This window comes from Cimex lectularius, unplaced genomic scaffold (assembly GCF_000648675.2).
Source record: "Cimex lectularius strain Harlan isolate CLEC.00 unplaced genomic scaffold, Clec_2.1 scaffold11, whole genome shotgun sequence".
Taxonomy (NCBI): domain Eukaryota; kingdom Metazoa; phylum Arthropoda; class Insecta; order Hemiptera; family Cimicidae; genus Cimex; species Cimex lectularius.
This window is the reverse complement of record NW_019392673.1, coordinates 640518-655831: the sequence shown is the minus strand read 5'-3', so window position 1 is coordinate 655831 and position 15314 is coordinate 640518. Positions and strand designations below refer to the sequence as shown.

At 33.2% G+C, this 15314-nt stretch overlaps 4 protein-coding genes across 4 annotated transcripts; 3 read left to right on the top strand and 1 right to left on the bottom strand.

Annotated features, from left to right (window-relative positions):
* Positions 1-3839: 3839 nt before the first annotated feature.
* On the top strand, positions 3840-7517 carry LOC106669353. Its single transcript, XM_014398767.2, has 11 exons — positions 3840-3961; positions 4038-4208; positions 4278-4481; positions 4547-4681; positions 4765-4923; positions 4974-5171; positions 5236-5422; positions 6768-6895; positions 6959-7109; positions 7173-7322; positions 7392-7517. Exons 1-11 carry the CDS (start codon positions 3872-3874, stop codon positions 7463-7465), a joined length of 1647 nt encoding a protein of 548 aa, XP_014254253.1. The 5' UTR covers positions 3840-3871; the 3' UTR covers positions 7466-7517.
* A 141-nt stretch (positions 7518-7658) lies between these two features.
* LOC106669429 (GATOR complex protein NPRL2) lies at positions 7659-13731 on the bottom strand. The gene is made up of 9 exons (XM_014398907.2): positions 13542-13731; positions 10997-11088; positions 9058-9214; positions 8860-8992; positions 8664-8800; positions 8385-8482; positions 8187-8317; positions 7935-8104; positions 7659-7876 (listed from the first exon to the last, which is right to left on the bottom strand). Exons 1-9 carry the CDS (start codon positions 13647-13649, stop codon positions 7709-7711), a joined length of 1194 nt encoding a protein of 397 aa, XP_014254393.1. The 5' UTR covers positions 13650-13731; the 3' UTR covers positions 7659-7708.
* Positions 13732-13784: 53 nt separating this feature from the next.
* LOC106669430 (cytochrome c oxidase assembly protein COX19) lies at positions 13785-14959 on the top strand. Its single transcript, XM_014398908.1, has 2 exons — positions 13785-14590; positions 14654-14959. The coding sequence occupies exon 1, from the start codon at positions 14043-14045 to the stop codon at positions 14289-14291; it is 249 nt and encodes an 82-aa protein (XP_014254394.2). The 5' UTR covers positions 13785-14042; the 3' UTR covers positions 14292-14590; positions 14654-14959.
* Positions 14294-14914, top strand: LOC112126384 (phosphopantothenoylcysteine decarboxylase). Its single transcript, XM_024225410.1, has 2 exons — positions 14294-14590; positions 14654-14914. The coding sequence occupies exons 1-2, from the start codon at positions 14294-14296 to the stop codon at positions 14912-14914; spliced, it is 558 nt and encodes a 185-aa protein (XP_024081178.1).
* Positions 14960-15314: the final 355 nt, after the last annotated feature.

Here is a 15314-nt window from a genome sequence, read left to right as displayed (position 1 = left end):
AGACTACAGTGACTACAGTCATACAGGTGGCCACTGTGACTGGCCTTGTGCTATATAATTATAAAATGCTTCCAAGTCTTGGGAAACATTAAAATAAAAGTATTAATAATAATATATTTATTTATTTTACATAATAAATCCAATTTACAAAAAATATAGAAAATATAACAATATATAGAATGAAAGCAAAGGAATGAAAAGTTAAACAATATTAAAAATATTTTTAAAAAAATTAAACAGACTTAAAAATATTAAACAATATTGTATATAAAGAAGGAAAATAAAAGCACAAAAAATTATTCTATGAATATACATAAAAAGATCACATTTATCATTGTATATAAACAGTAAAAACAATTAGTTACATTATTTTAAGATATTTAAGTATATAAATAATATTAGAAAATAATTACATTCAAAAAACCTATTGATTAAGTAAGTAACATTAATAAGCTATTTATTTTTATGATGTAATATGTATACGCATATAAAAAAATTAAAAGTAATGAAATAATAAAATTATTGATTGCTGGAACAAAAGTTAATAATTAACAGAGTGAAGTTGCTTAACAAAAATATTAAATGATACAAAAATTCAGTCAGGCCATGTTCATTATTTTATCAAAAGGAATATTTTGGTCATATTTAGTTTAAAGTTACCCAATTAAACTTCTTTTCAGAATCAGAACAATTATATACACATATATATTTATTTTTTTAAATATTATAAATCATGCTCCATTACATTTGGCATTACATGAATTGACCATAATAAAAATAAGATAATTACAAATTATAAAACATATTTACAATTTAAAAAAAATAATAATACAGACTTTTCTTTTACAGAAATTATAAAGGTGTGGGAACAACAGCATTATGTTGTTCGACTTCTTTAAAAGACGTTCATGCATTTCCAAAAAGAAAACGAGACTGATGAGGGGAGGCTGATGCCCCTGAAATCGATATCATTACAAAGCCATTGATGGTTGTCTAATTCCTGAAAAGAAACCCAAGAAATATATTAAGTCAACAACCGAAAAAGAAGAGTAAAAAGTATTTAAAAGACAATTCCTCCTCAGAGTTTGTTGTTTTTAATGATCCGGATTTCAAGCCTTAAATGCTCATCATCAGGTTGAAGTATTGTAGTAGTACAGTACAAACTCATCTCTCAATATGAATGATGTTGTACTCTTACAATTCTTGTCAAGAGATGTGTTTGTAACAAGTTTAATTTTTTTCTTTTCTGTTTAATATTAGAATAACTCATAATAATAATAATTTAAATTATGGAACAAAAATTCAAAATTCTAATTAAGAAAAAAAAACAGGAATAAATTTTATATGTAATTTAAAATGGGATTTTTGCATACCTTTCCAAATTAAGAATTTTAAAAGGATAAATTAAAGCTTTGGATGGCAATAGAATAAATTAGTTTATGAGTGAATGTTTGGAGTCAGAGCTTTATAGCACTCAGAAGGGATATAGCTAACCTAAGATAGAAGGTTTGGATGTTAGGGTGTGAAATGACCTTAGCCGTTAAAACGCCCTTAAAAATTAATAATAATAATAATAATAACAATAATATTCAGTATTAATTGTACACGAATGCTATTATTCCTAACACCAACTTCATGGCAGCATTTCGGTTTTCAAAAAGCATGATTTTGTTGAGTTGGCAATTTTTTTATGTTTGTTTTGTGTGTATGAGGGTGTGTATGTTAATTTTCCCCATTACAGAAACCCTGTAATGACATTTTCCTCAGCAATTGGCATCTTCTGTCTTTGTGTAATGGGCATTGAAATACAAGGTGTCTCCAAGATGAGTGCATTCCATGTTACACGTGCAATTATCATCTTCTGCTAGGTTAAAACGATACAAATATTCTTTGTACTTACCATGATTAGTTAGCACCATCATAGTCTTGTAAGAAGCCAGTATTTCTATTTTTCTCCTGTCCTAACTTTAGAGGAAAATGTTTTTTGTGCTCCCCAGATTGGCTAGATGACCACAATACTAAACTCCTCTGCTGCACTTGTGCCAGAATTAATAACTTGGGTATACTGCCAAATTCAATGGTTAAGTGTTTTGCCCAAGAATTTGCCATTTTATTTCCTAATATGTGTGTATACGCCTTGACCCAATGGATTCTTACTGTCCATCCACACATATTTTGAAGAACGTCTATTCCTTCATTTATGATTTGATAAAATATATATAAAGCATACATAATAATTCAAGATTTAACTAATCTGCAAACTTGATTGTAGAACGTTGTAAGAGAAAAATTAAAATTATGATGAGGAAAGTTATTGGCAGAATGCATAATTCTGTAACAGAAGTTTAGTAGTTTACTGAAATTTGTAGAATGATAGGAAATATTAAAGAGTCAATTCCTGGCTCAAGTAGTTAGGCCAGGTCAAGTAATTTGGTATAGAAAAATTAATTTGACTAAGTCAACATAGAGGTTGATTATTTTGAAAAGAGTAAATAAATCAGAGCAGAGTCAATGTGTCTCTAGGGTAAGTAAACTAAAGTACTGTTCAAATTGCCTATAGTCAATACAAGAATTCTGATAAATTTAAATTTGACAGATCAGTTTATGAATAGATTTAGCAGTGTAGGAATTCCAAACAGGAGAACAGTATTCAAGCATTGATCTTGAAATGATATGTAAAGAATGGACAAAGTATTAGGGTTGACATCAGAAGAATAACAAGATAAAAAAAATCTTCACTCTTATTAAAAGAATAACTGGTCATTTTACTGACTTATTTGCCATAAGAATTTTGTTCCAGTCCTTGCATAGAAGTTGAGTATACACAAATTGTTTGTAGTAACTGTGGTACGGCTGATGCTTCAGTCTTGAGAAAGTTTAGAGGAGGTTTAACAAATATCTAAGTTTCAATCATTGTTGCTTTTCCCCAGTAAGAAGTGGCTTATATTTGGAGGCTTTTTTGGCTTTAAGAGAGCGATGATAAGGCTGTCCTGCTATTGAAGTGGAAAAGACCTTCCTATAAATGTGTGGTAATTAAAGACCATTTGTCGATGATTATTCAGAAATCGTGAGATGCAGTCTGGTGTGATGTAGGTTTCAGAAAAACATTTTCTTTACCGTGCCAACGTTTCGATCTTTATTGAAGATCTGAAGATGATCACAATAAAGATCGAAACGTTGGCACGATAAAGAAAATGTTTTTCTGAAACCTACATCACACCAGACCGCATCTCACGATTTCTGAATAATCATCTTCCTATAAATATTCCATTATCTCCCATAAATAATCCACATATTTAGTGAGTGGACTGTTTTTGAAGGGGTTATTTGGATAATATAATATAAGGGATTTTATCAACATTTTATCTTTTTATGAAAATTATATCAATTTAAAGCCAGTAAATGTCCTCTGTAGAAGAACTAATACAATAGACCTAGAAAGCTTGTCAACTAAACTAAGTCTTTGTTTTATGTGTTCGTGTTGTATTTTACCCATATGATTATTGTTTTCTGGCACCTATTGGATTGTTACTTTTATATTTAATAAAACAAGTTTCCCATAAAACTATATATTGAACTGAATAATTTAAATAAACACTAGGAAGATAGTTATGTATTTTCTGAAACATTACAAGTTAACTTTTTCCATTAAAAAACATCATCCTGTTTCATAAAATATTAAAAGTTATTTAGTACTAGTGTTAAATATATTCCTAGTTTAATGATCTTACAAAATTGATTATTTCAAACTGTATTAAGAGTTGGTAAATGTTTGATCAATAACTGCCCTTAAGGAAATTCCCGTTAATCTAATACACCCGTGAAAGCTTCACGTAAGACATTGGTTGTTGTTACCAACTTTTAAGTAAAAATGGTCTATGATACGACCAAAACTGGCTTAACACCAATTGAAAAAGAAATTGTGATTAAAAGAAAACGCACGAAGTTAATCTCTAAAAAGGTAATCAACATTTTTATCTTTTTTGCTTTTTAAATTAATTATTCGAATAAATAATGAAACTTTAATTAATTTTAAGACAAATTTTCCTAAACTGGATTTTCAAGAATGCATTCAACCAGCCCCGGTGACAGCTAAACCATTTGCTACATTGTGCAATCCATTCCGAAAAGGCTGCTCTATATTCTGCAATCATCCAAATGACAACACAGATCTTAAATTGGCCATAAGAAAATCAAAAATGAAAAAAGTTATTATAAACAAAAATTTCTAAATTTTTTAATTGAAATGACTTGTTTTATCGATTCTTGATGTACAGGAAGAGGAATTAGATGATTTTGGAGTTGACAAGAAAGCTTTAGCCGATAGGGTTGGAGAAGTTTTAGAAGAATTGCTCACTCGATATCGACAGACTCCTACTCCTGGATCAACACCCGATGAAGAAAGACCTCTTCCTGCTAGAACAGTTTTGGTCTTGGATCTTAGAAGGACAACCTCTCAAGAAACCTTAAGCACTACAGCTGTAAAAAATTTAAACAAATATGTTCTTTTACCATTTAATTTCAACAATATTAAATATGTTTCTAGGGTGGTCCAGGTAATTCAGGAGGTTTGCAATCATCAAATATGTCACCTTCACAAAGCTCATTATCAATGCCAGTTCGACCGATTGCTAAATCTCCTCAGTCTCCTGTAAATGAAAATGTAGCTATGTTGCCTGAGGTGAATCATTAAAACTTATTTTACCTGGTTGTCTATTATTTCTTTTAATAATTGTGCATTAATTTAAATAATAAAAACCTTAGCCTGAACAAGAGCTGACAAATGAGCCTACCGAAGATGAAAATGAGGTTCAGAAAAGAAGAGGCAAAGTAAAGAAAAAGAAGAAAAAAAATGTAACGAACCACATGGACGAGAAAAGTGGCAAGGAAGTCATTGGCCTGATTGAACCAGGGGAAACACAGGCAATAAACCAAAATAAAATTAAAAAAATATTTACCATAATTTATTTTAGATTTCAGCTTTTATTGAATCTGGTGATAATCTAAGTTGGCAAGATTCAACAACTGCGACACCACAGCCAACTACAGAACTATTACACACTGGCTTTGGTATATTTAATCTACTATCAGATATTTTTGATCATCGCACTTTGAGACATCTTAGAAGAACTCTTACTGCAGAACAAGCCGAGGGAGAATTTAGAAGAGTCGTATGATCATTTATTACATCGCACCTGTTTCAATTTGCATAAAATGTTATAATTGTGATTTCAGTGGAGGAAAGTATTAAAAGAAGCACTTGCAGCAAGCGATTCATTACCGGAAAATGACATGAGGCCTGAAGTCCGAGAGGAAACTAAAGTTCCACCCTGTCAGCCGGAGAAGTGGCTGTCATACCCAAGGAAATTTAAATATTCATCTGCACGATTTGACATACCCATAGATAAAAGTGTATTAAATAGTGAGTAAAATATATTATTTATTAGTGATTGCTTACTCAACAATATACAATTTTTTTTTTTTTAATAAGCCCAAATCTGCACATATATACAAAGTTGAACCTATCACTTCTTGCAGCTCACCAGCAATTCAAGCTTTTGTGCAATTTACAATAAATTACCGGTGGGCCTCGAGAATCACTCCCGCCCATTCCAGCACCCAATGTAAAGTCTCTAAAACCCACTCACACTCTCAATACATTCTATTCTATCTACATGCCTTCACTCAGAGGGTGGTAGAATACTGATATTCCTCACCTTCTACAAATATAACTGATGGATTACTCGATATTCTGCCAATGGCCCTCTCACATTACACATTCATGCTAATAAATATATTCACTCTAGACACGCTAGGGACACAAATCTATCAGTTCGATATACAGTAAAACAATCCTGCTTCCTTTAAAAATCAGAACAGGAAACCCAAATGCTTGTTGCCGAGCTCAAGCACAATTCTCATATCACATCCTACAAATTCTCTATACAGAGCCAAGAAGTGGATTGAACTTCAATGATGAAACATCAGATTAACAGAGAAATGATTAGTTTGCAACAAAACTAAAATGGTGGCAATGATATGTTTTTATATATTTCAACTGTAAGTCAACAATTTAATATTTTCTTTGGTGATTGATCAGACTTCTCAGTTTAAATATTTTTCTTTCCAAAGATAGATTGGGAATGAGGCCAGGAAGACAGAAACAAGATTTATTTTCTTGTCAAGCTTTCGGCAGAATATAGAAAAAGAATTTAAACTGGAAAGAAAAATATGTAAACTGAGAAGGCTGATCAATCACCAAAGAAAATATTAATCAACAGAGGAGTGCTTCATCGATGTTATATAGTCCTGATGAAGGCGATATATTCTGCCGAAAGCTCGACAAGAAAATAAATGTTGTTTCTGTCTTCCTGGCCTCATCGCCAATCTACCTTTTGGAAAGAAAAATATTTAAACTGAGAAGGCTGATCAATCACCAAAGAAAATATTAATCAACAGCGGGGTGCTTCATCGATGTTATATAGTCTTGATGAAGGCGATATATTCTGCCAAAAGCTCGACAAGAAAATAAATGTTGTTTGTCTTTCTGACCTCATCCCCAATCTACATTTTGGAAAGAAAAATATTTCAACAATTTAACTTAATTAGACAGATACTTAAAGCAAAACCTTTACACAAAGATAAAAATAAAGTGGGTGAATTTATAAATACAATGCCAAAAGCACAATTTTATTACACATTATCAACATTTTTGTCTTGAAAAAAATGAATTAATTAACAAATTAAGTGTTAAAAATATTTTGAAGCCATTTCTTCCTTGGACTACCTGAAGGATTATGTTGCTGCGACACAAGAAAACAGGCTTTTGTACAATCACGTGTTTGAGAAGTACAAAACACCAAATGAAGACAAAAGTCTACACATGGAAGGAAAGGTCGGACAACATTTTTTTCAAATTACATCAAATTTTATAACAATATTTTTTCAATGTGTTCAGGTATTGGTAGAAGCATTGGGGATTATGATGGGAAGAGAATTCACTGAAAAAGAAGTCTCAAGATTGAAAGAGTTGGTTGACTGGGACGAAGAAACAACAGTGGACTTGAGAACATGGATTGGACTTTGTTGTCTTTGTGAAAGAGTGTTTGGTACATTTATCTCTTTTTCAACCAAATATAGACTATTTTACAAAGTTTTTATCGAACTTCCAGGTTTAGAGTTCAGCTCAGGGGATTATCCGAATCTTGGGCAGAGAACAGTACTGGAACAAGTGGATTTTGATTTACTCAATGAGGAACTCCCAAAATTGAACCCCCATCCAAAACTCCTTGCACTACTCAATGCTGTGCAGTATTTACCAGGTAGATATTTTTTTTCTAATATTAAAAATTAAAATTTTATTCTATTAATGGAAATAAAAAAAATTGTAGATCCACCAGTAAGGAAAGAATGTGAAACACCAGAAGATCCAACTCCTGAAGGAAGTATAATTGAAACTCGGTAGTCATGAATTTAATTACTTTTTAATAAATAATGTTAATCCATATTTTTAATCATTTCAATTTATATTATATTTGAGTATTGTATAAGAATTTTTATCTGTTTTATAACAAACATGTTGGTTTAAGATTAAAAAAAAAAAAAATAAATAAAAACATATTTTTGCAATAATACTAATTTATTCGAAAAACCTTTAAAACGATTACATATTTAAACATAAAAAATAATAAATTAACAATATATTTATTTATTTACATATCACAATAACATTAGGGTCTTTTTCTATAAGTGTTTCCAATTGAAACGTAGACATGCCAAGGTTGCAACAGATTTCATCTAAAGATAAAAGGCCTGTGAAATGCTGATAAAGAGAGCTTGCTTCTCCATTAGCGCCTTCCATTACAACAATTGGATACTGAAATATTTACAAAATATTAACAAATGATGTAAGAAACCGAATAGACAAATCTCACTTTATGTATTCTTCTTATAAGACCCTCGACAAGGCCGAACTGAACCAGTTTCCTTTCATCGATTCGCAATGATGAAGGATTGTACCTGATGCAGAGGTCTTTTACAGTCGTACCATGAGTCATACTGCAATACAGTTTAAAAACGTCACGAAAATGTGGCAACTGCCAACCTGAAAAAAATATTTTCTTTAGGCATGGTTATGGAAAAAAATATCTTTCTGGGAATGTGGTTTAAAAATTTCAATTTGAAACCTGTTCGAGCCACTGTTCTTAGGCAATCTTCTTGAAGTTTTTTGTCAACTACAAGCCTTCTCAACTTTGGGGTGACCGCATACGAGTTTGAATATTGAAATATCGGAACAAGACTTACAACTAAATAATAACTACAACAAATACCTTATGTAAATAATAACATAAAATACAAAACTTTTTTAAATTTTAAATACTTACACTAAATTCTGAAGACAAGTCTTCACCAAATTGTTTTCAACATCAGCTTGAGCAGCTATTTTAGAAACGTGATTTATACCATCAATTAATGGAAGCACCTGAAAATAGTACAAGTAATTACCAAGATAATGTAGAACTATGATTTGATTGCTGTTAAGTAAAGTCCACTTCATAAAAAAATACAATAATATAATAACTAAACATTTAAAATGGTATTATAAACGTCTCCTTATTGAGTATGAGTTTAATGATAATTAAATGGTACTTATAAAAAAATACCTGCTGAGTGGTCAAGTCCCATTGTTCACACTGAAAAGCTTCTAAGCTTTCTATAAAAACAGGCACCTGGTGATCTAATACAGGAGGAGGATCAGGTCTTATTTTTATGACTTTTAAATTTGTTGTAGAATTTCCTTCTGTGGAATGTTAATTTTATAAATCATTGCCATTGTATGCGTGAAAGTTTTCATATTACCTGTAACTGTGCACATTCCATATGAATTGAGATCACGCATCACCTGTTCTAGCATCAAAACGAGCTTCGAAGTGTTTGAACCTGTCTCGCCATCCCTTTGGTACAAGAAACTGCTTTCAACTTCCAGTGCTGTCTAAAAAGATTTTTTTTTGTTGTTGTTATCGCTCATGCTTCCATATGGTATTTTACAAGACTTACGAGAAAATCCGAAAGTTTTTTCACCACAGACTCATACTGCACCGTTCTCGCCCATGAATCACAGACGAAGCATATATTAAAATAAAAGGCATTTCGCGGATACTTTTTATTATCAATGCGTACAGGGAAGCCTAGTATTTTAATACCAGAAGTAGTACTGAAAAATTATAATAGACAATAAACAGAAAATAAAAGATAAAATCATTGTTAGGCTACGAAAAAATGGTAATATTTAATATTTGAAAAATTAAATGAGATAAGCTTTAATATAATTTATATTGAATTACTTAATTGGAACAACTCTTTATAAACAACAGCTATAAGGAATTTATTATACTATTCTGGCATTAAAGCCATTCAAATTGGTTATAAATATATAACGATATAAAATAATAAACTTTGTGACTTCTAGTCCAAGGATGGGCCAGAATAGCAGCTTAGAGGCTCATAAATGGACAACCATCTGCGAGGTTAGGTCATGTTGAAGAATAATGGAAACTGAGGGAGGAGATACAGGCAGATGCCATACTAGGGAGCCAACCGATGCCGCTACTCCCAAATACAACTTCTCCAACAAGTACAAGATATATACATCAGAAAGGGAAGAGTAGGCAGGATTCGGAAACGGATAAAGGCACGGGAACTGAAGTCCTTGCGGGAGAATCTATAGTGAATTGACTTTAAACTTTGGTAGATACTCTACAGTTTTCCAGTCTTAATTCATAGCAATTGAACACTGCACCAGAGAAATAAAAAGACTAGGAACACATTCCAGTAAGGATAACCATTTAATCTGAGAGCCAGGCGGCACTTAAGGCGTTGTCTTCATTTGAGGTATATGTACAAAGCTTATGGAATCCCTGGCAGAAGTCAGTAACACCAATGACTTGTCCTTGGGCATTCGGGATGTTGGCCACAAAGACACCCCAGGAATGAGTCACATGAAGGAGATTTATAGAAAGGCCATTTGCAAAACTTTAAAGGAATTACTAGAAGGTAACTGCAGCGAACAAGGATCTGGTTGGATTCCTGATAATGCACTGGTGCCTAAGAAGGCATATGCACTGAATAGGAGTACGGACTGAAAAGATACTGCCAGGGAGAAGAGGAAACAGCAGAAAACTATGTTTGAAGCCTATTTTTTTTATGAGGGTCTATGTAGTCATAGATTTTTGCAACTAGTAGAGGAAAAGCCGCAAGCAGGATTCTACATTAAGGAGAAGGCAAGGGAATGGAGTATGGCCAAGTCCTGTTGTTCACACTGAAAAGCATCTAAGCTTTCTATTAAAAAAAAAAAGCACCTGGTGATTAAATACAGGAGGAGGATCAGGTTTTATTGTTATTATTATTATTATTTTAAATTGACAGTGACTATGTAGATGTAGAATCTTGTAACTAGGAGAGAAAAAGCTGCAAGCAACATTCTATGCTAAGGAGCCATTGGCAAAGGTATGGAGGGTGGTCAAGTCCCATTGTTCACACTGCAAAGCAACTAAGCTTTCTATTTAAAAAAGGCACTTGGTGATCTAATACAGGAGGAGGATCAGGTCTTATTTTTTTATCTTTAAATTGACAGGGTCTAGGTAGATGTAGATTCTTTTAATTAGGAGAGGAAAAACTGCAAGCAAGATTCTACACTAAGGAGCCCATGCCAAAGTTATGGAGGGTGGTCATTCACATTGTAATCACTGTAAAGCTGGCCGGTGAGGGAGGAAAAAAAAATAAATGGACAGGTTGAAGAAGGCATTGTCGTCACCTCATTTATCCCTTTCCCTATCCTTATGTTTGTAACTGCTCAGAGTGCTGAAGTAAATAAGTAAAATATTAATTCAATCCTTTTGACAAAAAAATATATATCTTGAGATGTTTATATTCCAATCAAAACCAATAGGGTTGATCTTTTAATTAAGTATATATAATTAACATGCAGTTATCTTACATTGTCAAAGTACTACGCAATAGTTGAGTTTTTGGAATGAGATAAACACTAACAGCTTCAAATGTGTCCTTTGATATAAAATCTTCTGGGACCTAAAAAGAGATCCAATTAAAATTAGATCAAAATCAAATGAAGCTAAGGTGTTATCAGACCAAAAAAAGCCTAAATTAAAAGCTAAACAAAAACAGTTATGAAGTTGCACAATACAAAAGAAAAGAACTGGTTTTTTAAATATTTATTTGTTTTTTTTTGTACCAAGAGTATTGTCACACTGTGCTGTTCTTTTTAGCAAAAGAAGTTGCCATATCTGTTGCAGCCTGAGTTGTTTGTATTAGATGTATAATTCGGAGCTCCGTTATTTCCACCACTTACGCAATAGCATGGCATAAATTGATGAAGATTCTGAGTGAGAGGTGGATAATTTACTTCCAATTTTCTTACTCCCCTTACAAACGCTCTATTTGGTTTAGCAACTTCACCGTCCAAAGTCTGTGCTGGAAAATACTTAAATGAATCAGCTTTCTTCTTTGGTGGGCAGTTGCCTATTACTATCCTTGGATAAGGGTACTTGAACGAGCTGTCAACTGTTTCATTGATTTTATCAACAAGATTGCCCAGAACGTCCCTCCTCTTGCAAGCGATTTTTTTCGATTGAGGCTGAGTTCGTGGAATGCATACTCTTGGCATTTTTTTTCTTTTTTACTTTTTTTTTCTTTTTATTTGTCTTGTTGTTGAAAAATTTGGTAACTAACACATGTTTATAAAATTTTGTATTTTAAATCTTGCTAGTATGTGATTTTTTTTGTCTTCATGACACCGTGAAGAATAGTCTCTTTAAACCTACAAACTTTGAACATAAATAATTGAACAATTGAGCAAAAAAGTTAATTTTCCTTGGTCTTTTTGATGGTGAAAAGCTGAAATTCATCTAACAGATCAAAACAGCAGACCAAAATGATTAAAAACTTTTTTTTTACGAGGGTGCACAACAGCAGAGGTCATATCAACCCTCGGGGTGCTGGTGTTTTTGAAAAAAAAGCCCATTTGTAAATATATCGGGTTCAAATGCAGGGCCGCTGGATTCGAACCCGGGACCTTTACCTTACAGTGATGAGCGCCGTGTCAACGCCTAAACCGTTGCGGCCATCGACACCCCCATTAAAAACTATTATTTAGTATTAAACTATTAAGTATTTAACTATTTGCATACTATTAAAACGCTTAATTTATTATATTTAAAAAACCTCATTCAAGTCGAACATAAAAAAACTTATTTTCTGGTGGCCATTGCTGCCTATTCTTGGTGTCCGGATGGTTTTTCCAGAGAGCTTTCTTCCTTACCCAATGATGGGAAAGTTGTCTTACTTAGTGCAGCCCCAAATCCAAGTATTCATCCTGATCCCTTGCTCCAGGACAGCTTCGGCTACACATAAGGACAAAAACCCAACACACCACCAACATCCTTATTCCTCTTTCCTTATATTGTCTCAGGCCTCCTTGATTGTTTGCCTCTGAAGTGCCCCGAATAGAGGGAGTACTCAGCTGCACTCAAAAATCCAGCAAAACTCCAACACTTATTCCCAGTCTGTTTCCTCGAGCCTGCCAGACTTGACTTGTCTGCTATTGTAGCCCGCTTATCGCTCTCCTCTTTGCTCTTTCTCCACTCTGTCGGTGCTCCATGCCTCTGCTTTTTTTTGCTTTTTTTTTAAAATTTATTTTTAATATTTTCTTGTACAAAACCAACCAATGACTAACCTCGGTCCTGACCTGGCTGCCCTCTCTTCCAGTGCAAGTATAGTACTTTCCAATACTGGGGGGGGGGGACTTAAGCAGTTTTACAATGTTGTTTGCAAGTGGTAACTGGCTTAACTATTGTAATGCTTAACAGGTGGAATGCATTATGTAAAGTATATCTAAGTTTGTCTAAACATTGCATGTATCTGATAAAAGAATAAAAGTTATCTTTAGATTCTCTGAGACAAAAAATGTGCTTTAGCATCACTTTCTTACAGTGAAATTCATGGTCCAGAGGGAAACATCCTTTTTTAAAGGGGTTCGATGTGAATTTTTTCGTCTGAAAGTCACAGATGAGACTATGATAATATATCCTGGCACGTATGGTTTATCATTCAGTAAAAGAGGTGATGTTAAAAATAAAACCCCTTTAATCATTCTTCAGCGGATTGAAACTTCGACCTCCATGCTTGCGTTTTTAAAGATATACAAAGGAGTACCTGATCTAAGCTGCAAATACATAATATCATCCCTTTTATAGACTATAGTATGAAAAAAAAAATCTTATTGTTTTTCAACAATTTTTACAACTGTTATATAACAAATTACACCTGCATCATGTGTTACGATGTTATTTGTAAGTTATGATTTTCACTATCATACAGCAATGTTTAATTTGTGGGATGTAAAATAAACGTTTGTAATATGAATCAAGTTTGTCAGATAAATTTATGGTACATACAAGACAACTGATACATTATTTAATTGAAAGTAGATTTTAACTAGCATGCAATAATTAGTATGGTCGAACCTGGCATGTTATTTTCGGCCCTGCTGTTGGGTGAAATTCACAGTAAAAAATACAACGGATGGGACCCTCTTTTCCACATCCTTCGAAAAAGCGATTATTTTTCTCCATAAAACCTAAGGGGAAAAATAACGTCCGATTGTCATTCTCAGTTTCTCACAGGAAACCGGGCTGGTACGCAGCTCTGCACAACTTTACAGACTACTGATAAGATGTTCTAACGATTTACAGAGGAGTTGACAGTTTTGTTTGAGTGCAAGTTGTGTAACAGCTGTAGAAATTTTTCAAAAACCTAAGATTTTTTAAAAATTATTTGATAATTCCACAATAGTCTTTAAAAGGGATGATATTTAATTTATTTGCGGCTTTGATCAGGTACTCCTGTGTTTGTATATCTTTATAAAAACAAACAGGAGGTTGAAGTTTCAATCCTCTGTAAAGTGATAAAGGGTTTTTACTGAATGACTAACTAAACCGTGCTAGGATATATTATCATAGTCTCTTATGTCGTCTGCGACTTTCGGACAGAAAATATTCACACCGACACCCCCTGAAAAAGGAAGTTTCCCTCTGGACCATGAAGGTCGCTGTAAGAAGGTGATGCTGAAGTACATGCTCTGTCTCAGAGAATCTAAAGACATCAACACTAAGTGCAGAAAAGAGGCTAAGGATTATCTGTCTTGCCGTATGGATAATAATCTGATGGCCAAGGAAGAATGGTCAAAGCTTGGTTTCAAAGACGAAGAGAAGTGAAAATGGTAAACTTGTTAGTTTGCTGTACAGGGAGTGTGGCGACGATCAAACTACCCGTCATATTGGAACTGTTCAAATTGCATAGAAATGAATTAGATGTTAACATAAAAGTTTGCCTCACAGAGAAATCGAGACATTTTTCCCCCAATGAACTCGGCGTTCAGTCATTCACCGATTCAGATGAATGGGATTGTTGGAATGGTAGAGGCGATCCTGTACTTCACATCGATTTGACCAAATGGGCTGATGTACTCCTCATTGCCCCTCTCGATGCTAACACTCTCGGGAAAATTGCCAGCGTTAGTAATTTAGTTTGACATTGATAACATTTTGCGGTAACTGATTGTAATTATCATTTCCAGGGGATTTGCGATAACATGGTCACATGTGTGGTGCGCGCTTGGGAGATTTCCAAGCCGTTATTCTTCTGCCCTGCCATGAACACAAAAATGTGGAACCATCCAATAACTGGCACACAGATATCTTTGCTGAAGTCTTGGGGCTACTATGAAATACCGTGCATCTCTAAAACCCTGATGTGTGGCGATGTTGGGCTAGGTGCGATGGCTGAACCGCAGCAAATTGTTGATACAGTGTTGAACTTTATTAGATTAAATAACTGATATAAAATGTAGCATATGTTAAAAATTACAAAAACTGTTTTTGTATTTTGTAGTAATTGAATCGTATAACTAATAAAATTAAAATAGTTAAATAAAAGAACTACCACACCTGACAAAATGATTGGTTTTAAATTAATTAGAAATGTTTACCTAGTTTTCTAAAATTTTCAGAGAGAACCTAATAAAAATAGTGTTAAGAATATTATATTATTTAAATTCAAAATATTACAATTTGATTATTTTTGAAGCATTGTATGCATATAGGATTCGGTAGGTAGTCGTTTTGCATTTTCTTTTATGTATATTGAGAGTGAATGTATTTATTAGAATGAATGTGTAGTGTGACCTCTCACCATGATGGAATATCAAGTAGTGAGTATGCCATCAACTCTCTATCTAG

Excerpts from the sequence above, each read along its gene's own strand:
- LOC106669353 (XM_014398767.2), top strand. The coding sequence starts at position 3,872 with ATGGTCTATGATACGACCAAAACTGGCTTAACACCAATTGAAAAAGAA. Across the intron at positions 4,482-4,546 it reads AAACCTTAAGCACTACAGCT|GGTGGTCCAGGTAATTCAGG; the intron begins GTAAAAAATTTA and ends ATATGTTTCTAG. Across the intron at positions 5,172-5,235 it reads AGGGAGAATTTAGAAGAGTC|TGGAGGAAAGTATTAAAAGA; the intron begins GTATGATCATTT and ends TTGTGATTTCAG.
- LOC106669429 (XM_014398907.2), bottom strand. The coding sequence starts at position 13,649 with ATGGAGAAAAATAATCGCTTTTTCGAAGGATGTGGAAAAGAGGGTCCC. Across the intron at positions 11,089-13,541 it reads GGCCGAAAATAACATGCCAG|GTCCCAGAAGATTTTATATC; the intron begins GTTCGACCATAC and ends ATCTCTTTTTAG. Across the intron at positions 8,993-9,057 it reads AAAAACTTTCGGATTTTCTC|ACAGCACTGGAAGTTGAAAG; the intron begins GTAAGTCTTGTA and ends AAATCTTTTTAG.
- LOC106669430 (XM_014398908.1), top strand. The coding sequence starts at position 14,043 with ATGTCGTCTGCGACTTTCGGACAGAAAATATTCACACCGACACCCCCT.
- LOC112126384 (XM_024225410.1), top strand. The coding sequence starts at position 14,294 with ATGGTAAACTTGTTAGTTTGCTGTACAGGGAGTGTGGCGACGATCAAA. Across the intron at positions 14,591-14,653 it reads CTCTCGGGAAAATTGCCAGC|GGGATTTGCGATAACATGGT; the intron begins GTTAGTAATTTA and ends TATCATTTCCAG.